At 38.6% G+C, this 22,170-nt stretch overlaps 1 protein-coding gene across 1 annotated transcript in view; it reads left to right on the forward strand.

The window, feature by feature from the left end:
- Positions 1 to 21,102, forward strand: part of kirrel3a (kirre like nephrin family adhesion molecule 3a) — a 230,770-nt gene extending 209,668 nt beyond the window's left edge. The window contains exons 11-16 of the mRNA XM_067432960.1: positions 3,746 to 3,944; positions 4,478 to 4,585; positions 10,456 to 10,539; positions 13,614 to 13,723; positions 14,989 to 15,075; positions 19,361 to 21,102. Of these exons, the coding sequence (XP_067289061.1) occupies positions 3,746 to 3,944; positions 4,478 to 4,585; positions 10,456 to 10,539; positions 13,614 to 13,723; positions 14,989 to 15,075; positions 19,361 to 19,825 (1,053 nt within the window). The 3' untranslated portion in view covers positions 19,826 to 21,102. The remainder of the gene's footprint in view (positions 1 to 3,745; positions 3,945 to 4,477; positions 4,586 to 10,455; positions 10,540 to 13,613; positions 13,724 to 14,988; positions 15,076 to 19,360) is intronic.
- Positions 21,103 to 22,170: the final 1,068 nt, after the last annotated feature.

Here is a 22,170-nt window from a genome sequence, read left to right on the forward strand (position 1 = left end):
TGGCCCTTTTCCAAATGGCACCCTAAACCCTCACGATCTTCCTCAGAGTCCGCACTTTCACGACGTAATGCCGCTTTGACTGCCGGGAAGAAGTCCGCTGCGTAGCTCGCACCAGTGTGGGCTCGGCTGAAGTGTGCATCGAGGGCGCCTAACGGCCACAAAGGGGGTGCTCGCGAGCACCCTTCTGAGACCTAAGAATGGCAAATTGGACACCCTGCGGTCTCGTGGACTTTTTCAGAGAAACTTTTTTCTTGCGGGTGTCCGAGAACTATTATGCGATTGGTCATACATTTAAAGTGGATGTGGTTAATGCGGAGAAACGCAGATGATCAGCACCTGCTTTTCTCTTGAAGTATGGAATGTACTGGCCAGAACGAACTTTGTTCTTGCTCTTGCAACTTTGAGAAAACGAACAAATTTCTTTGTTCTTGCAGAGTATGTTCCAAGCTTAACGTTATCTATGCAATTTCAAACTACACTCACTTCTTCTGGAGGAGCAGCAGGAACACAAAATAGTTGGTACATCTTTTTTTCAGGAGCAGCTTCTTAGCAAAACCTGCTTCATACTGACCATTATTTTTACAGCAGTCTGGCAAGAAATTATTCACGAGGCGCAAACATGAAAGCATTGACGTTGATCGGGGTAATATTTCCTTCAAAATTGAAAGGAAAAGCCACTGCAACTTCAACGGTTCGGATATAGGAACATCAAACAGACTGCTGTGTTCATTATTACACCCAAGAACAGAACACCACAATCGCTTAGACGCCATTCTGCTCCAGCGTACAACAATGGCGGACTATGACGACGACAGCTTGAGCTCGCTCAGGGCAGGTCTGTGTTGAAACTGCTTGTCAATCAACAGTCGTGGGAGGGGCATCTGTCCGTGTGACGTCACACAGTCGAACGGCTTGATTTGAGACGGGAAAAAATATAAAGAGATACTTGATGGATACTTGATGGATTTTTATCATTATAGGATGGTTGTGTACAGGCACTGCCAACACACATTTCCATACAATCAACTTGTAAAAGTGCACGTACCATTATATGACCCCTATAAGTCTTAAATATGGAATTTTTCTTACACAAACTAATCGATTCACTTCAGAGGGCCTTTATATTACCCAGCATTTTTTAATGGACTTCAAAAACAGAGCTACAACTAACTGCAATTATAATGCTTGGATTAGCCAGGACTTTTGAAATATATTATTTATCTGAAAGAAGATTGTCATATACTCCTAGGATGACTGAGGGGGAGTAAATCATGGGCTAATTTTCACTTTTGAGTGAGCTATCCCTTTCAGCTTTAATTTCGACATGTATGGTAAAAACAAATCTTTTCATCAATAGATAAAGGCTTAAAGCTGTTTGGAACTGTTTTCTTTGCGGAAGATAAATATATAAACTAATAAAATATTTAAACTCAAGACAGTATTTCATGTCTAATTTACTTGAGACAAGTAGCCGTGTAATAAGCGGGATAACCCCTTCAGAGTGACTCAAGATCACTCTATCAGGGTTTATTCTGCGATAACAACCGGCTGGGTGTACATTATCCCTTACATAAAATGCCTACATCTCCAAATAATGGCTAGTGCGGTGGCTGGGATATATATAATCCGAACAACATCTGTTGCCATGTTTTTTGGAATGACTTATCGCTAGAGGAAAAATTGCTTTTAGGTCGCATAACATTTAGTCAAGGGAATTGCAGTTATTTCACAATAGTTTTGTATCAACATTTTGAAAATATGGCAAAAGCTTTGCACAAATCTGTAATGAAGACGCAGCTATTAAATAGTTTATTTAATTATGTGATTAAACTCATGTTTTCTAAGTGAGTGTGACATGACTAAAGTGCTTGTTGTCCAAAACTGTTGACAACATCACATGACCACTCACAAGGCAAAAAAAACATTTATGAAATACCACCACACACACAGACCGTCAACACTTGGTGCATGAAACAATCAATCACTTTAAATCGAGCAACAAACTCCTCCTGACATCACAGGACAACCAGTGTAAATCAAATTGGCAAACCATCAAGACAGTGCAACTGTATTAATTATTCATGACTCGATGCTTGCTGGGAAGAAGCAGAATGGACTGAACCGCAAAAGCATTTTTTTCAATCTGGGCCTATTTGAACTAAAAAGTGCATTAATCCAACTGACCTGCTGTGCTTGTGGGCTCGACTTGAGAAAAGTATTTTGTGATAGCAAAACGGCACTGAAATGCTTTATTTGTGTTCCTAAAAGAAAACAATGCTTATTTATTTTACACTGAAATGCTAGCCTGGGAAAACCCAGACAACTTCCGGCAAATTTAGATTTGCTCTGCAAGTAGTCTGGCAAAGAGCCCATTCGAACCCATTTCTAATCCGTCAAAATCATGGCACCAATCAGAAACATTGGGCGGGATTTACACGATGACGACAGCGCAGCGACGGTGAAGAAGATTTTGTACATTACAAAGATGGATGCCACCGTGAAACATCACTCGTTCGAAGCAGCTATCGCGTCTGTTTTAAGCGATTTAAACTTTTCCTTTTCGTTAAAACCCGAGCAAAGAACAACACTCGGCTACCAGATGTGGATTACACCGGCTAGTTTGATGAGGAGGATGGGGAGTGTGATCATGTGCTAACACACACAGCAGCTCTGGATCTGGCCTTTCTGTGATTATTTCCTCACACTAGATCTTGTAGGCATGTAAAAATTGTAAATAGTTGTAAATAAATAACTAGCGTAACTATGCTCAAGTCTGGAAATGTTGTAACACATCTGAAATGACTAAATTTGAATAAGGTTTGTGAGACAATTTTCCAAAGACTCCTCAATATTATTTTATTTTCAAAATATTGCAAATCGCGTTCTAATCGCAATACAAATATGCCTTACAATGGGGGCACATCAGAGCTCAATGTTTTCTGTTCGACCGTCAAGCCGAGATGTTTCAGTCGGTCTGAGATCCTATTACGTTTTCCAAATTTTACATAAATGTTGATGGAGTGGTGGTGGACGCCAGCTATTATCATATTTCTTTTACAACAACGGCAAAAGTCGTCAGAAGCCATTGCAACATCTTCCTCAAAATCACAAACAGAGAATTGCTGTCAGTGTCTCAGATGTTTCTCCACTTTGCATACGTCTTCTCCTTCATCGCTCTGATTGGTTGTAGGTTTATCCAATTGCACCCAGAGGCATTTGAGCGACGTCCGTTGGTGACACCCCTTTGGAAATGATTAGTCTATAAAGCTTTGCCAGACCATAACTCAGTTACTACTGAGAATGGTCTGGTTTTAACTAGGCTACTGAAAATGATTTACTTGTGTTCTGCAAAAAAGAAAACAATATTTATGTATGTATTTATTTATTTATTTTGCACTGAAATGCTTTACTTGTGTTTCCCCAAAAGAAAACAATATTTATTTATTTATTTATTTTGCACCGAAATGTTTTACTTGTGTTCCCAAAAAGAAAACATTTATTTATTTATGTATTTATTTATTTGTTTTTTTGCACTGAAATGCATGCGCTCCTCCCCAAAACATTATTTATTTATGAATTTGTTTTATTTTGCACTGAAATGCTTTACTCGCCCCCCCCCCAAAATTTTTTTTTTATTTATTTATTTTTAATAAAATAAAATAAAATAATAAACAATATTTATTTCTTTATTTTTAAGTGTCCTTTACTGTATTTTAACTTTTTTGTTTGCGTCTATTCTACACAGGCATGGTCGTGGAAAGAAACGGTGCTGGAATCAGGAACATCAGGCCGTTATACCGTGGAGACCGTGAGCACAGATGAAGGAGTCATCTCCACCCTCACAATGAGCAACATCGTCCCTGCTGACTTCCAAACCATCTACAACTGCACCGCATGGAACAGTTTCGGCTCCGACACGGAGATCATTCGCCTCAAAGAGCAAGGTAATAATCAAGTTACATGCGTGCGTGTGTATACCTCAAGTGTGTGTGCGCGAGTCTGTTTTACTCACGTCTCGCGCAGTGATTAAGTACCCTGACTTGATTTTTCAGAGCATTAGGGCAAAGACTGGATCATAGTCTGTTTATTCAAGTAAATGTCACCTACTTACATCCGTGGATTTCTTAAATGGAATTCCAAAATGTTCAGAACTTCCATTTGTGATCTAATTTAAACAGCCCTTAATCCTTTTTACTTGCCTTTATGATTTCTTTGAAATATCAAAATTAAATTAGATGGTATTTTTTATTCAAATACTGGCCCATTTTCCTCTAGTAAAGCTGACTCCCTAGGTGCAGAGCTGAGTTATTCAAAGAGGTCAGCTCATCCCCGTAGGATTTAATCGAAGACTCTTGGAACGCGACTTCATTATGTCTCCTCAAGTGACAAACAGGCTCCTGATCCGGACCATGTTGCATAGGTTCTACGTTCTGTGACTGCTTGTCTGATGATCCCAGTGGTTCTGTGTTCTCCTTAGGGTCTTTGCGCTTGGCCGTCATCATCGGGGTTGCAGTGGGAGCTTTCCTGGCTCTCATCGTCCTCATTGGGACCCTGGGGGCTTTCTGCTGCGCTCGACTGCAGAGGAGTAAGTGAGCTCGTTGTTTCAACAGAGACAGAAACGCAGAGGCGACTCGCCCCGCACGTCCACCGAGACACCCACCGTTTTTAGACTTGTAATGCAGTATTGCACATTGTAGCACAACTTCGTCCAGACTCGCATACAAGTGTTGCTAATTAACAGGAGCACTGCTTAACTACATTTTCCTGTAGCATGACGGCAAGCTCAGATGTTGTCGAAATTAGTGTTGATTCCCAATAATAAGTTGTTTTTCCAACAATTAGCAGTGTAGCATGACAAAACACTACATTCCACTTTTATGTTATATTGTACAAAGCTGAGCTATCTCTCCTGGAAAGTCTGAAATAAATATAATTAAAAACAAATACATAATTTAAATAAATTATTAAATTATTTTGCCATTTATCAAAGTTTTTACATGATGTAGTCCTTTGGATTTAATAGTTGTATTTACATTTTATCATTACATTTCAATGTAATACTATCTCTCTAAACTATGGGTGGGGTACATTGATCCTGGATGGCCAGTGTCCTGCAGAGTTTAGCTCCTACCCTAATCAAACACACCTAAAGCTAATCAAGGTCTTCAGGATTACCCACCCGTGCTGCGTCCCAATTCGCCTACTTATACATAGTTCTAAAAGTATGTACTCTTTTTGTGAAGAAAAAGTATATACTTTTGAGTGTGTCGCAGAAAAGTATGCAAGCTTCGGGACATACTACTTCACCATCTTTAACGGACTCTGTCTCTTAGTTACGTGCATCCCGTCACCGTTTAACTGCCCTGTCAATCATCGTCAGATTCGTCACAGTTCCAATCCTCCAGATTCAGATTAATCTCCTACCGTATCGGAGAGAAATGTAGTCGCACGATGATCTGCCATGTGTGGGTCTTTAGTGCAGAGACTCTCCTCACGTGTTTGCAGTTTAAATATAATTATGCATTTAAAACTTAATGGCCAAACGTGTCATTACAAAAGTTCACAATGCTGCTGCAGGTGAAATATAATGCGGACAACACTGAATGAATATATTTTTGTCAGGTTAAATATTGATAGTTGGTCACTCAAACCCCTTTATCTGAACCTCTCTAATTAACCGTCGGTCTCACACATCGGTAATTTTTGTAGTTTTTTAATGCTTTTTATCTGCGTTTGTAGTTCTAATCGAATCCTCGTCCAACTCGCAGTGGGATGTGGGCAATATCAGCCGTTAAGAGTGCGCGTCGATCTGCACGTCGAATTCTGACCGGAAATAGTAAACCCTCCGGGTATCTTTGGAATACTCTTTGGTAACACTTTACAAAAAGGGTGCACTAATATGCATTAATTCATGCTTAATTAACAATATGATGCACAGATAATCATGAGTTAATGTATTACTAATGATGAACTAACCCATTTATTAATGATTACTGCATCAGCAACTAATGAAGATTCTACATGAAATAGATTAAGTGATCATTACATTTTATTAGTTAAATATGTCATAATTTATTAATTTATTAATTATAAAGGTATCATTATGTTATGGCTTTGCTTGTTGAGGCACATGACTATTAACTAACTTATAATATGTAATATGTAATATGTAATTGTGGTTAAGAGTTTTGAATGAATTCTGAATTAGTTAATAGTCATGTGCCTCAACAAATAGTCATAACATAATGATACCTTTATAAATCATTAGCTAATGATTAATTAAAGCAGACAACTGGAAGTTGAAATGCATGGCTTTGACCTGTTGTGGTAATTAACACGTTAATTTACATTAGTTTATATAATATGTTATTAAGGAATGAATACATTATGAGATATTTAACTAATAACAATGTAATGATCACTTAATCTATTAATCATGTAGAATCGTCATTAGTTGCTGATGCAGTTATCATTAATAAATGGGTTAGTTCATCATTAGTAATACATTAACTCATGATTATCTGTGCATTAATTAAGCATGAATTAATGCATATTAGTGCACCCTTATTGTAAAGTGTTTCATTTCACATACTATCCATACTAAAAAGTATCCAAAATAAGAATTTGAAGTTCAGATCGACACACACTCTAATGGCTGATATTGCACAAAACCATTGCGAGTTTGACGTCATTTAGATTAGAAATACAAATGCGGATGAAAAAAAAGTGTTAAAAACTACAAACATGACGGATGTGTGGGTCCGACGGAGAGAGGTTTAGATAAAGGGGTTTGAGTGACCATCTATCAGTATGTTTGGCTATTAACTTTTTAAAGCATCATTATATTTAAACTGTCTCTGCATAAAATACCAACGAATGGCAGATCAATGTGCGGCTACATTTCTCTCCGAAATGGTAGGAAATTAAACTGAATGTGGAGGATTTGCACTGTGACGATGATTGACAGGGCAGTTAAACGGTGATGGGATGCATGTAACTAAGTGACAGAGTCCGTTAAAGATGATGAAGTAGTATGTCCCAAAACTTGCATACTCTTCTGCTACACATTCAAAAGTATATACTTTTTCTTCACAAAAAGAGTACATACTTTAAGGACGTAGTATAAGCAGGCGAATTGGGACGCAGCATAAAGCTACAGGCAGGTGTGAGGTGCTAAACTCTGCAAGAGAGTGGCCCTCCAGGATCAACATTCCCCACCCCTGCTAAACTGTGTGTGTGTGTGTGTGTGTGTGTGTGTGTGCGTGCGTGCGTGCGTGCGTGCTTGCGTGCGTGCGTGCGTGTGTGTGTGTGTGACCTGCACTGGCAAAATGAGTCGCAACGAGCTCATTTTCAAAAATTAGTTAATGCACATTCTCTATTAAAAAACCTTCAAAATGATGTATGACGTTTTGCAATCAGACAAACACTTTATGAGCTACACCTGTTTGAAGGCGATAGACTCAGCAAAGTCAAAGTTTTCTGAAGGTTCCAAAACAGAATCAGCTAGTTACCATACCTTAAAATCCCTGGTAATAACACCAAAATCGGCACACACCAAGTCAACACCAAGAATCTATAAAAAATGACCCACTTTATATTAAGATGGCCTTAACTACTATGTACTAACATTTTAATTAATAATTTGATACAAAGCACTTATTATGTACATGCATGTTTTTACATTGTACTTCTGTAATAACATTTATACTTGCACAGAAGACCCTTCCCTTACACCTAACTCTACCTTTAAATGTACCCATACCACCACACCTGCCCCTAAATTTACCCATATCCCACCTCAATATCAGCAAAAGTGTTTTGCAATACAATATGAACACAATAGGTACATTGTACTTTTTTTTTTTTTTTTATGTAAGTACATAGTAGTTAAGGCCCCATAATATAAAGTGGGGCTGAATATATATATATATATATATATATATATATATATATATATATATATATATATATATATATATATATATATATATATATATATATATATTGAACTTAAAAAAAAACTATTATCTATTAAACCACAATTGTTTGATTAACATTAATGAGACAGACAGCATTTATATTAAGACCTACATTACAGCACAAATCTAATATAACACATCAGATGTTTTCCCCCAACAGTTAACCAAACATTCACTTAAGACTTAATGTAACAGATAATGATAATAGCAGACAATGTTTGCGTGATTACTTGCCAAGACAGATATTTTGAAATACTGTAATTCTGTGTATAACTGGATTGCGTGCTGTCTGAGAGCCGTCTTTGTGCACACGCTACGGATGTCAGTCAGCTTGAGCAGGATGGTTCTGTCCATACGTTTGAAAAACACATTTCATTGGTTCAGACTCATGCCATCAAGAATTCGCTTTGAATATTCACGAAGTTGAAATGCTGTGCTTTAAACAACACTCTCTCATGAAATGCATCTATAGCACGAATGATACGCACTGTAAACCCTTGGATTAGTGGTGTGGGATACGTGCGTATTACAATAGTGTGTATCATTTGCATGTAAAAACTTATTTTAGCATATAAATTGCATGATAAATACAATTTGTGTTATAGATATGCAATTTTGTGAGATGGGGCTGGCTTTAAAACAATACCAAAGTCGAAAAGCGAGTAGAAAACAGCATTTTACATTGAAAAAGAAAAGGTACTCCTCTCAGAAAACATACAAACCAAGATACTTGTAGTTGTTTAATTGCTATTTGGATCATTGGGATCGCTATATGAGTGCTTAAAGGGAAGATTCTCCCAAAAATGAAAACTGCCCCATAATTTACTCACCCTCATCATCCTAGGTGTATATGACATTCTTCTTTTAGATGGGATTCAAATTTTGGGCTCACATCTCCCACTGCCATTGTTGTTTGGAATAGTCAGGATTTTTTTATTTAACTCCCATTGTATTTGTCTGAAAGAAGAATGTCATATACACCTCAGATGGCTTGAGAGTGAGTAAATGATGTGTTATTTTTTGTGTGTGTGCAAACCTCAAATTGTGCCAAAATTGACATTTTTCACTTGTTTTGTGTGTAGCTCATAATTTGCCTGTGCACATTACAGCTCATTTTGCCAGCACGGGTCACATGTGATAGTATTAAACTGAAATAGCATAATTAGTTCAGTGCAGTTATCTACTTGAAAAAATGAAAATTTCCTGATAATTTACTCCCCCAATCTCATCCAAGATGTTGATGTCTTTCTGTCTTCAGTCGAAAAAAAGTAAGTATTTTGAGCAAAACCTTCCAGAATTTTTCTTCACAGAATGGTTTTCATTTAAAACCAATATGATGAAGGTCCAAATCAGTGCAGTTTCAAAGGGCTTCGAAGGGCTTCAGTGAATCCCAGAAACATGGTCTTATCTAGCGAGACCATCTGTCATTTTAAAAAAAAACCTTTATATACTTTTTAACCTCAAATGCGCGCCTTTGGTGTTGTTATTCTTCACTGCGTATGACGTCATCAAGTCGGAAAGGTCACACTTGTGAGTAAGTACCGACCCAGTATTAAAACGAACGTGCAAAGACTAAATCAAACGCCCTTTACAAAACTAAAGGTAAAACAACAATTTCAGACAATTTGAAAGTTAAAGGAGAACATGAGATGTTTTCCGGCACTGGGTCGGTACTTCCACATACGCCACAGGCGTGACCTTTCCGACGTGATGACGTCATACACATTGAAGAAGAGCAACACAGAAGTCGTGCATTTGAGGTTAAAAAGTGTATATATATATATATATATATATATATATATATATATATATATATATATATATATATATATATATATATATATATATATATATATATATAAATGACAGATGGTTAAGACCCTAGAGTAGACCCTAGACAAGACTATTCCTCGCCTAGGATCGTGCAGAGCCTCTGAAGCCCTTTGAAACTGCATTGATTTTGACCTTCAACTTGTTGGTTGTAATTGAAAACCATTATATGAAGAAAAATCTAGACTTTTTTACCTAAAAAATAAAACTTAATTTCTTTTCATCTGAAGACTTGAACATCTTGGATGAGATTTGGTGGAGTAAATTATCAGGACACTTTCATTTTTAAGTGCACTAATCCTTAAAGCACACACTGTAATGCAGCTACAACTGTTCAAAAGCGAGACTCGACAGTAGTTGAACTCCTTTAAGGTTCCAGTAGTTTGTAGCTCAGCAAGCCACATTTTCCGAGTAGCTTCCTCAACACTGTACCACACAATGATAAGAGCACACCCGCACCTTACTCACGTCTTAGTCTATCTGAGGTCTTTATTGTCTTATCTTTCCGTTCGCAAATTGCCTCCATTAGTGGTGAGCTCCAGCTCCTTACCAGCAGCAGCCTGACTTTATCTGGCCAGGACTGTAAAGACCTCATTTTTTAACAAGTGATATTTCTTTCTTTGCATGTTGTGATTGTGAACCACAGAGGACATGCACCTGGTGATGTCATCACTCCCAGTGTCACTCTCCTCTCGGCAGCGAGAGCTCTCCGGCACGTTAAAAAGCGAAAGTAAGCCCTTCTGTCCCCTCTTTCAAATTAGGTTCTGGTAAAATATACATGCATGTTGTTCACGAGCGACAGGTGCACATTCACGCGTCTGTGCAGAGATACTGAAGGGATGGGCGATATGACCAAGATCTTATATCGTGATGTGAGAAATTTTACTTCACGATAATGATACATACAATATACCGTATTTCCTCAGATAAAAGCCTGTAGTCAAATAAACGCCAGGCCTGATAGTGGCCGGGGGCGTGGTCAGCGCGAACAAATAAAGGCCGGTCTCAAATAAAGGCCAGGGGAAAATGAGTGGATAATCTCCTAAATGCCGTTAATTTAATGCGAAACCATCCCCTGTGCGAGTCATGCCAGTGCGACACACACTAATCCTGGTCTCTTCTATAGTTAACCTAAACACTTTACAGGGATTGCTTTGTAAATTAAATTGAGAATATAACGGATGCATGTGACGTCTGTGAAAATGCCGTGTCAGGCAGGCTACAGATATCAATCTTTACAATGCGTGCGTCTCAATCTGCTCCGTCAGTAGTCAGGGCACTGATCAGGGAGTCAGCCCATTGACTTACCGGTATATCCTGATCAGTGCCCTGACTACTGAACTAGGGAGCTGATTAAGACGCACCTAATATTAGCCTCTCGTCTCTTTTATGTCTTAAGGGTGTCGCACCCAAGCCTCGAAGCTCAGTTCCGCGCAGCGCCGTCTCAAGCCTTATTTATACTTTCGCCTGTCTCCGCTCCACGAGCCTCCGCTGACTGCGCGTGCTCCTCCGCAGACAGATGAGGCGTTTATAGTTGGCACGACAAAGTATTCTTTGAAACGAAAGAGGGCGTAATTGTTTTATAAACCAACGCGTCGAGTAGAAGTGGGCTAACGTGCACAGGTGATGATATTTATTTTAGTACAGTTCACCAAAAACCACACTACAAAAGAATCGTGTAAAACTCACTAAACCTTGGGTTGATATTATTACTTGTGACATGAGAACAAAATATGCATTAAATTAACGATCTCTTAAATATTTCCTTATTTCACTAAACTTTAATGTCGTGATTTATTTATTTATTTGCTTAAATCTGGATCTTTATTTAAAATGGCTTATTTCTGCTTTTGTAGGCTCATTCAGTAAATATAAGCACCTCACGTTCATGTGCAAACTGGGGGCCGGTGTGATTCGGATGCGGTTATCCGGTGTGATTCGGATCTTCGGATGCGGAGCTGCGCGCGGAATTACAAAAAATGCGTATTATTTTGTTGTATGGTTATATTTTTGCAAATGTTTCTTTAAAAAATCAATGATATTACATAAAAGCAATTATATTTCAAACAGATGGAATTAGAAATACAGGCCTGCCCCTAATAAAAGCCTGCTTCAAATAAAAGCCGGTTCCCATCGGCAGTTCAGAAGGCCCCGGTCTTTATTTGAGGAATTACGTTATGCTGGGTTGTTTTGTGTCAAATATGGACAAGCTTAACCATTGGGTTAAATATTTAATAAAAAAATGGTCCATATTTGATCCAAATTTGGGTTGAAACAACCCAGCATTTTGGGTATTGATACATTTGAGTGTATCACAATATAGTTATTTTTTGCTTTAAATAAAGTTATGATATCAACATATTTGATACCATTGAAATATCATACTTTTTATTGAAAAAAAATTATATAATTTTAAAAACTAATACTAGCCTAAAGCAAGTAAACTGTCATAAAGAACAAGCAAAGAAATACAGCTCGATGCAGTTATCATTTTCACATTCTGCGGAACAGTGTTTAAATAGCAAGTGCATTTGTGTCCATCTGTGCATCCATGGGCACCCATGTTTAGGGGCATTGTTGGCGTGTTACTATTTTGAGGCAACTTAAAACGACTGCACCACAGACCAACATAAATCTGGTCTAAAGTCAATAGCGCAGTATTTTTGTTTTATTTAAAGAACACTTTAGTAATATGCGCCTATAGGCGGGTGTATTACACGCCGGGATGCGCAGCAGCACACACACATTTTTAAATATTAAAAATAAAAGGATTCCTCTCTGGAGAAGCGTTCAGTCTTTCCACTCGCAAAATCCACCATGCTAATAGCGATCGCCATGGTGCAAGCACAATTGGCTTTTAAAGGGAATGGAAGATGAGACTCTGATTGGTTTATTGCACATCATGCCCAAAACACACCCATGACTCGTTAAGAGACTAGGTAAATGGACTGCATTTATATAGCGCTTTTATCCAAAGCGCTTTACATTTTTGCCTCACATTCACCCATTCATACACCGACGGCGATGTCAGCCATGTAAGGCTCATCCAGCTCGTCGGGAGCAGCTGGGGTTAGGTGTCTTGCTCATGGACACTTCGACACTTGGTCAGATGGAACCGGGGATCGAACCACCAACCTTCTGGTTTGTAGACAACCTACATGAACCACTGAGCCACTGCCGCCCCAAGGTACAAGTCTTTAGGACCATGAGCCTGGCACTGCGACCATTTTTTCTGTTGTTAAACCAGCAACATTTGTGGATTTGGATACGTCCCAAGTGTCCCTGCTCTGTGCGCTTCAGAACATGTGCTCAGATCATTAAAATAGGGTCCTTAATGTCCATTTAAGACATAAATGACTGTTCACTTGCAAATACATGGTCAGTTTGACACACAGGTATGTGTATTTAACCGTTCAAGCCCAATTAGGCGGCCAAAAGCACTCAGTTCAGTTCTCAGGCACTATATGAGCAGCTTCTTATTGTGCATCTCTGAGAGCGTGTGCATATACTAAAAAGTTCTCTTTCCTGCTAATTGTGCTTCAATGGTTTAAAACCACCGCAATGTTTAAAAACGTATGCAAACAATAAGCTTTCGTGACCACACCGCACAGCAACGTCATCTGTGCAAGTAACCGCGATAAAGACGATGGTCCAACATCTCTACCAGTCGACACATTTCTACCAGTTAATCGTGTCTGCCAGTATATCGCCCACCCCTACTCAGAATCATGTCAAAGCTCAGAAGAAGCTGTAGTATATTGTGTGGTTTGCATCACTGTGGCTAATCAGAATGATTTTCGCCAGATCTCAAAGGAGTCGTATCCGCTAAAAATGACATCCGAGTGGAGATTGTCCATAAGGACCATAATGCCGCCAGAGAGCCGGAAGAACACAGCAACATGAAGCAAATGATGGTGAGTTTGCAATCCTAACCCCCTCACAACTTCTCTCTGACTTCCTTTACAGTACATCTACATATATATATATCAGTACATAATACATCATATATCAGATTAAAGGTGGGGTAAGTGCTTTCTGGTAACCGTTGTTGATATTTAAAATCAACAAAAACACGCCCCTACCCCCATAAGGGTCTCGCCCCTATTTCGATAGCTCCGCCCCACACATATACGTAATCCAGGCAACGGCTATGGCAGAATCTGTGTGTAACTAATCCAGGTCGAATATTCAATGAAAAAGTGAATATCTATCACAAAAACACAAACCGTTCTCATGAACAACTTGATAGTACACGAGTGTTACAGTCCAACTACTGACATATTACAATTATGACCAGATTAGAGTTATATAGATATAGATGAACAGAGGAAACAAACATATTTTAGAAGTATAGTTCTTGTTGCATTTTGTGAGCTGACGGTTGAAACAGACAGTGAGGAGATTTAGATGCTCCATACGGTGTGGAAATGAACGGGTCTTTATCATCGCTGAAGTGAGCCACAATACGATCGCAAATGGACAAAGAAGTGAACATGACACACGAGCATATTCAAGCAAACGCCAGCATATATTAGTTCTCGGCTAATGTCCGTCATGTGTGTTGTGTTTTGAATAATGACGTGCACTGAGCGCGCTCTTCTCACCATCAATTGAGAAGCTGATTGGCTTATTGGCTTCAAGTTTGATATTGGACTCCGCCCGAGTCCGTTTTGTAAAATGGTTTTGAAATAACACTTACCCCACCTTTAAGTATTATCAGTGCATGACAATTTTGACATTATTTTCTCACACATATTTTATTATGTGCCTGGAAGGATCACGTCTTCACTACCATTGGTAGTCACTGAATTGTTTTTTTTTTGTTTTTGATAAATAATCGCTGCTCATTTGCATAAAGCTATATTTTTCTCAACCTTGTTGAGTCACTGGACACGATCACATCACTGTCACAATTGTCAGTTTCTTGTCAAGTTCTCACTTTGAGTCTCTGTCAGAGTAAACATTTTTTTTTTTTTTGCCTTCCCATCTACCCCTGCGGCACTCAAATCACAGCATTGCAGCATTCTTGAACTTTGACCGGGACATGAGCTTTGAGGGAGTTTCTGTTTTTGCTAGATGCTGAAATTCTCCTATACATGCTTACAGGCTGAAATCAATATCATTCACGGGTGCATCAGCACACATCTACTGCATCATCTCGCTTTCTCTCTGCTTTTAGATGGAGAGAGCAGAGTTTCAGCAAGAATCGGTGTTAAAACAGTTGGAGGTCCTGCAGGAGGAGGAGAGGGAGCTACAACACATTAAGGTGATGAACAGAGGGATGGAGAAAACTCTGCAGGACTCACATCTGTCACCATTAAAGAACCCCAGAGAGTCATTTCTCCATCACACTCATAAAAAACAGATTTAATACAACAGCCGCGTAATCTCACAGAATCTAATAAAGCAGAGTTGTGGGAACTCTCGCTCTCTGACTTTTTTCTGAATTCCTTTTTCTTTACTGAATCCATTAAGGAAAAGTCTAAAAATGGACGTGTTGTCACACTGATTGAGTGCATGTCAGATCTCCAGAGCTCAAGTTGTCATTATATTCTCTGGTAACTGAGAAGGTCTAAGACATTTGGTTGAATGCTCATGCTAATTCGTTTAATGAAAGCCACTTGGCTAGACTTCAGTCTGGAACTTTTGCCGGGAACTTTTATCCATTCAGATCATTTCAAAAGCTCAATATTTCAAGGACTTGTTTAGATCTTTGGTAATTGCACATTTAAGACACAGTATCCATCATTAGTCATGCGTTCTTAGGCAAGTGTAACTAACAAGAGATGGAAACTTTGACTTGTGACTTCCTATTGAGTGGCATTTACAGAGAGAAAAACATTTATCAAAGATAAAACATCATATACTTTCCTTTAGATGCACTATATTACCAAAAGTATGTGATAGGCTGCCACCTGTGTAATAAGTCAATTTGTGAAATTTTCTCACTACTAAATATTCTATGGTCAACTTTTACTGGCATTATAACAAAGTGGAAGTGGTAGGCCACATAAAATCACAGAGCGGGGTCAGTGCATGCTGATGCTCACAGTGAGCAGAAGTCGCCAACTTTCTGCAGAGCCAATAGCTACAGACCTTAAAACTTTGTGTGGCCTGATGTAAAGCCTGTTGTCACTAGACTGTAGAGCAGTTCTGTGGAATGACCAATCACGCTTCTGGGTTTGGTGGTTGCTAGGAGAACAGTACTTCCCTGACTGCATTGTCCCAAGTGTAAAGTTTGGTGGAGGGGGATTATGATGTGGGGTTGTTTTTCAGGGGTTGGTCCTAGCTCCTTAGTTCCAGTGGAAGGAACTCTTAATGCTTTAGCATACCAAGACATTTTGGACAATTTCATGCTCCCGGAGACTGTGAGCCAGGCCTTCTTATCCAACATTAGTGCCTATCCTCACAAATGTGAATCTAGAAGAATGGTCAAACAATAAACCTTAAACCTAAACCTTTGAAAGCTGTTTGAAACAATCATCATTGTAAAAGAGCTATATAAATAAGGTTGACTTGACTTGAAGAACATAGCATTTCTCGGGGAATGCAAATCTTTTGTGAATTGAACAAAATTTCTAGAGGGAATGCAAAACTTATGTGAAGTTTCATGAAAGAATGCACAAGTTTTGTGAGGAGAACACAATGGCTGTATCCGAAATCTTAAAAATGCTGCCTTCAGAAGAAGCATTGCAAGTTGGGAAGGCATCAAAGCATGTCCGAATCCAATGTTAGTCTACTGAGATACCTTCATCTGATAGATTTTTGAAGGCAGCATAGATGTATTCGTCGCTGCCTTTAATATCCCACCTGTCCGTTCTAATCCATGACAATTCAGCTAAAAAAACGAAAGATGGTGGTCAGTTTGTTAGTAAATGTAAATTTTTGACCAACATTTTCCACTTTTGATGTTGTGAGAATTTTCTAGTGAGAATTTACTATTGTTGTAATTGAATATTTGCCTACTTTTCACCAAAGCTCTCTCTACTTTGCTAGTAGATCATTAAACTGTTACGCTACCTCAGAAGTTGGTCCGAAATCAGTTTTGTGAGGTACCTTTGTGTGCAAACGCTAGCTGCAAAATCATTGCAGCAAGTCAGCTGCCAACGTTTTCAGATGCAGCCAATATTTCCCAGGGGAACATTAAACTTTTGTGAAGTGAACAAAGTCTCTTGGGAGAATACAAAACTTTTGTGAGGGAAAAACAAACAAACATTTAAATATATTTTTCCTCTATTTAAATATAGATTTTTCCTATCGAGATTTCGTTGTGAGTTTTGCAGGGGCACTACTCTAAAATCGAATCAAAGTAAAAGTCAAGTTGGTCATCCTGTTTTCTACCAACTACCATGTCTGCCTTAACAATCCCTCTAAGGTAGAATCATCATAATCTGTCAATCTTCCATTATTTCATTCTATCTAGTATGATTAAGCCAATGGCCCTCATTCAGAGAGGTCGGCCTTGACTCGGACAGCGGTAAAAGTGTACACCACACAATATTTTTTTCCAGGAATCCCTGAGTTATTTCACCTCAGCGCTCCCTCAAGGCCGCAAGGATTAAAAAGAGAGAGCAGATATATGTTATCTATATAGAAATTGGCCAAAAATAAAATGTGAGTGAATTTTATGGAGATTATTTCGCATATTTAATGCCGACATGAATCGTCAAGGCCCATTTAATTAGCTGATAACAGGATTTGACTGTTTATGCTGGAGATGACTGTTTCACACCACTAAACCATGTAATCTTCTTAGCGTGGGACAGTTATCAGTCTGTTCCCTAATTTCCATGTCACGCTGCCTATAATTAGTGTGAGCTGAACTTGACCTTGGCTTTTTACAGCTTACAAATACATGAGAGGAAAATTACAGTTTCCTTTCTCTTTTTCTCTCATTTTGCTTTTAATTCAGATATCTAAAAGGTATAAAGGTATATAGGTTAATTGTTTTAATGTGTTATTTCAACAAAAAGCCGTTTTATTTACATATCAGCCACAGTTTAACTTTCACTATATGAGCTATCATAGCGCTGCACCATGCATATGTAATTTTAAAAGTCATTGCCATTTTTTTTTTCAATGGCTTATTTGCATAGAAAGTAGGAAAATAATTAACTCTTCCCTGCAAGCATTTTTGTAAAAAGTTGCCAGCCACCGGCAACATTTTTGATAATTTTCACAAAAATGGCCCCCAAAATATTGTGCTGTATGAATATCTGAACATCCCATAAAAAGAAAGAACAGAGCCTCTGCTTTTAAAACAAAAAAATTGTTACCTCTTTCCCCACCAGCGTTTTCAAAAAAACCACCACGCCACCACCAGGGGTTTTGACCATTTTCATCAAAATTAAATAGCTCATAGAATATTTATTTATGTATATCTGAGCATGCAATATATCAAAAGAGCTGACCCTCTTCTTTTTAACAAAAATAAATTTTATTATTTTTTATTAACACTTGAATATGGGTAAGTTTCATTAAAAAAAAGCAACATTTTGAACAAAAAGGTTAGAAAAATCATGTTTTTTTTTTTCCAGATCAGTCCATCATCACCCCTAACGCTTGCGCATTCCTATAGTTCGTCCTGGGTCCACATTTCATTCAATAGCATTAGGCAGTTTTGATTTATATGATGTTTAATGTTAATGATCACAATCATTTTTATATGCATATGATTACAGAAGACATAAGCGTCATACTCGCGTGTTTTGATCAGGAGATTCAGTACTCATTCAGAAGATGCATAATAGCGCATGAAAACACGGAAACTTGGAAAATTCTGGTTTTGGCGGGGAATGGATAAATGTTTTTGTTTATTTATTTTTTCATAAAAAAGCAAAATTTTGAGCAAAAACCTAAGAAAATTTTGTTTTTGTCATGACTACATCAAGATCAGATTCAGAATGATGACCAAAATATAGATGGATCAGATCGAGTCCATCTACTTACTAAGCTTACACAGTCCTATAGCTTGCCCTGGGTTGACATTTTATTTGGTAACATTAGGCCGTTTTGATATGTATGCACTGTAAACCCAACAAAAAAATTACATCATAACAGTTACATCAACATTTTTAAGTAGAACTGGCAGATTTTGTACTCCTTCATTTTAATTACTCAACTTGAAATATTTGAGTTAGCTAAGTCATACATTTAATTATCAGGTAATCTCAATTTAAAGGGATAGTTCACCCAAAAATGTAAAGTTCTGTCATTAATTACTCACCCTCATGTCGTACCAAACCAGCAAGACCTTCGTTCATCTTCGGAACACAAATGAAGATATTTGATGAAATCCGAGGTGTCTGACACCTCCATAGACAGCAATTTAATTAACACTTTTAAGGCCCAAAAATGTAGTAAAGACATCAATTTGATATCAAAATACTGAGCTTGGCCGTTACTTTGTGTGCAATGTTATCATGACAACAGGTAAATAACATTCACTTCAGGAGGTTTTATTATTAGTATTATTTCTTATCATATACCTTCATATAGAGTCACATTTGTTTCTATTGACAAAATAAAATGTATTTATTTATATCTCATAGGATCCAACCAACGGATACTACAGCGTGAACACCTTCAAAGAACAGCCGACCCCGACCATTTCTCTGACGGCCAACCAGAACACAGAGGTCCGTAACCCTGCCACGGCGACCCTGGGGAAGCACCGCGTCCCCACCGGCATGTCTTACACCAACATTTACAACACGCTGGGCGCCGGTCCCAACCGCCTATACGACTACAGCCAGCGTTTCGTGCTGGGCATGGGCAGCAGCTCCATCGAGCTGTGCGAACGCGAGTTCCAGAGGGGATCGCTGAGCGATTCCAGCTCGTTCCAGGACACTCAGTGCGACAGCAGTGTCAGCAGCTACAGCAAGCAGGATGGATACGTGCAGTTCGACAAAGCTAGCAAAGCCTCTGTGTCGTCCTCATCCCACTACTCGCAGTCATCCTCCCAAAACTCGGACCTGACCCGGCCACTGCAGAAACGAATGCAGACGCACGTTTAACGTGAGCAACGTGTGTGCTTTGGGAAGAACACTAAAGGTGAGTCACCTGTGCTTCATGCATAATTCGTGAACAAATTCAAGCATCACTAGCTTGGAAGGACAATGCCGACATCTCAAGCTCATATTTCTGTATATTTTGAAAAGTACCGTGTTTTTTTACATCTCATGTTCTTTGTGGAAGACTTGCGAGTTTGTAAAAAGAAGACCTTGGACGTCGTTTCATGACATGACAATCAGGAGTCCGTCCACACAATCGCCATTGACTCTCACGGTGAGCCGATCTAATCTGTTCCACGCAGCCTGGAATCTCAGCACTCGGATGCAGGAAAAACTCCAGGGTTGTATTCATTTTTTTAATGAGGAGCCAAACTTGGGCCATTTTGTAGTTCTTCTGCTGTGGCCCAAAGCACAAGGGTGTCTGTTCAATGCCAACCACAATGTTTCTCTGCTTATAACGAAATCTAAATGAGGATGAATTATCCTCCTGGGGTCGACGCTGAAAATGATCATTCTGTGCTTTTCTGACTCTGTAAGATAGATTTCACTTGTGTGCACTAAACTGTTTTTTAATTACATCTCTCTCTTTATGTGGTCTCTCGTCTTTACGATTTCATGTTTTGTGTTTTTTTCGGGGGTTTTTTCAATGCAATGCGAATGTGTAAAAACACACGGCCAAACTGCATGTGTGGAGAGTTCTTCAGGAGCTTCGCTAACGTGGACAGCGTAGTGTTTACATGCCAGAGACCAGAATGTAAATCCCTTTATTTTCCTCTTTTTTTCTAAACGCGAATTAAATGTGAGCTGATCATTTCAACATCTCATGGTTAATAAATGCGTTTAAGTATACGTACACGTCCTGTGAAATCAAATGCTTTGTTGTTAAAAGCTTTTTTTATACCTCCCACAACGTGTTGCTGTTGTTGTTGTTGTTGTTGTTGTTGTTTTTCTATACATAATTGCTCATAAACCCCCAGTCTGGTGGGAGTATGATTGAACTTTTTTCCCACTTCTTTATTATGTTGTTTATTTTAAGGCTGCCATATGTTTAAGCTCACTGTTTTAAGTAAGCTTCTCTTTCCCGCAGCCCCCGTGAATGTCTGGCGTAAACGTTTACATTGCTTAATTGATGCAGGAAGTGCCTCCCGTCGTCGGATGAGCCTACAGAACGTTCTGAGGGAAACTTTAACTCGAGCCGTGCATCGGAGCAATTACACTGATCAAATAATCATGATTACAAAATAAGTGTTGAATAAAACAGTGTGTGGGAAAGACGTTCTGTGGTCATTAAAAGCTGAGGTGGTGTCTTTTTTTCCACGACTTCCTGTCAAATCCGATTTTGTCAGCAGATGATTATTTCAAATGTACCAACTGAAATATGCATGCTGTATGATGAATAGGTTATGAACGTTTTCACTTATGCTTCATTTAAAGAAGACATCAGATTTTCCTTGCTCTTGGAAAGAACACTCTGAATACTGCATGATGCAACAGAAATCAGAGACAGTCAAAACATATTTGATGTTTAATATAGTAATCTGCAGCTAGATTTAGCTACTCGGTACAATGGCACAGAGAAAACACGAGTGACCAAGTTTCATGTTAAAGAAGTAACAGTACAGTAGCAAAAACAGCCTAAATTATGAGTATGCAAGAGAAATTGGACTTATCATTTTTTAAATATTTGTTTATGCATTGTGTATCAAGAAGTAACAAGGATGAACAACCATTTTACAGCATTTATTAATCTTGATTAATGTGCATTTTTAAATATAATAATCAATACATTTTCAATGTATTATGTATGAACATGGATTACTGATGAACAACTTGCAACCTTTGCAGGAGCTCCGGAGCATTCACTACTGAATCTGTGCCAGACAGGAGAAATCATATTGTGCACAGTTGTGAATGTAATTTAAAACAGACGGTGAATATTAGCAGGTATAATTGCAGGTAAATTATGAGGTATAAGTGTACGCAACTCTCTAGTCTGATTCAAGAACAAACTAGTCTTATACAGCACGGCCAGAGTAGTCTGATTCCTGAATAAACGGCTCTCATCAACCGGTTCTTTTTGATGAATTAAAGGGATAGTTTACCTAAAAATAAAAATTATACCATTTACTCACTCTCAAACAAACATTTTCTTTCATACAAATACAATTGGAGTATTGGGCGACAGTGGTTCATGTAGGTTGTCTACAAACCGGAAGGTTGGTGGTTCGATCCCTGGTTCCACCTGACCAAGTGTCCAGGTGTCCATGAGCAAGAAACACTAACCCCAAACTGTTCCCGACGAGCTGGATGGTGCCTTGCATGGCAGACACCGCTGTCAGTGTATGGAT

Source organism: Pseudorasbora parva, chromosome 23 (assembly GCF_024679245.1).
Source record: "Pseudorasbora parva isolate DD20220531a chromosome 23, ASM2467924v1, whole genome shotgun sequence".
NCBI classification, from domain to species: domain Eukaryota; kingdom Metazoa; phylum Chordata; class Actinopteri; order Cypriniformes; family Gobionidae; genus Pseudorasbora; species Pseudorasbora parva.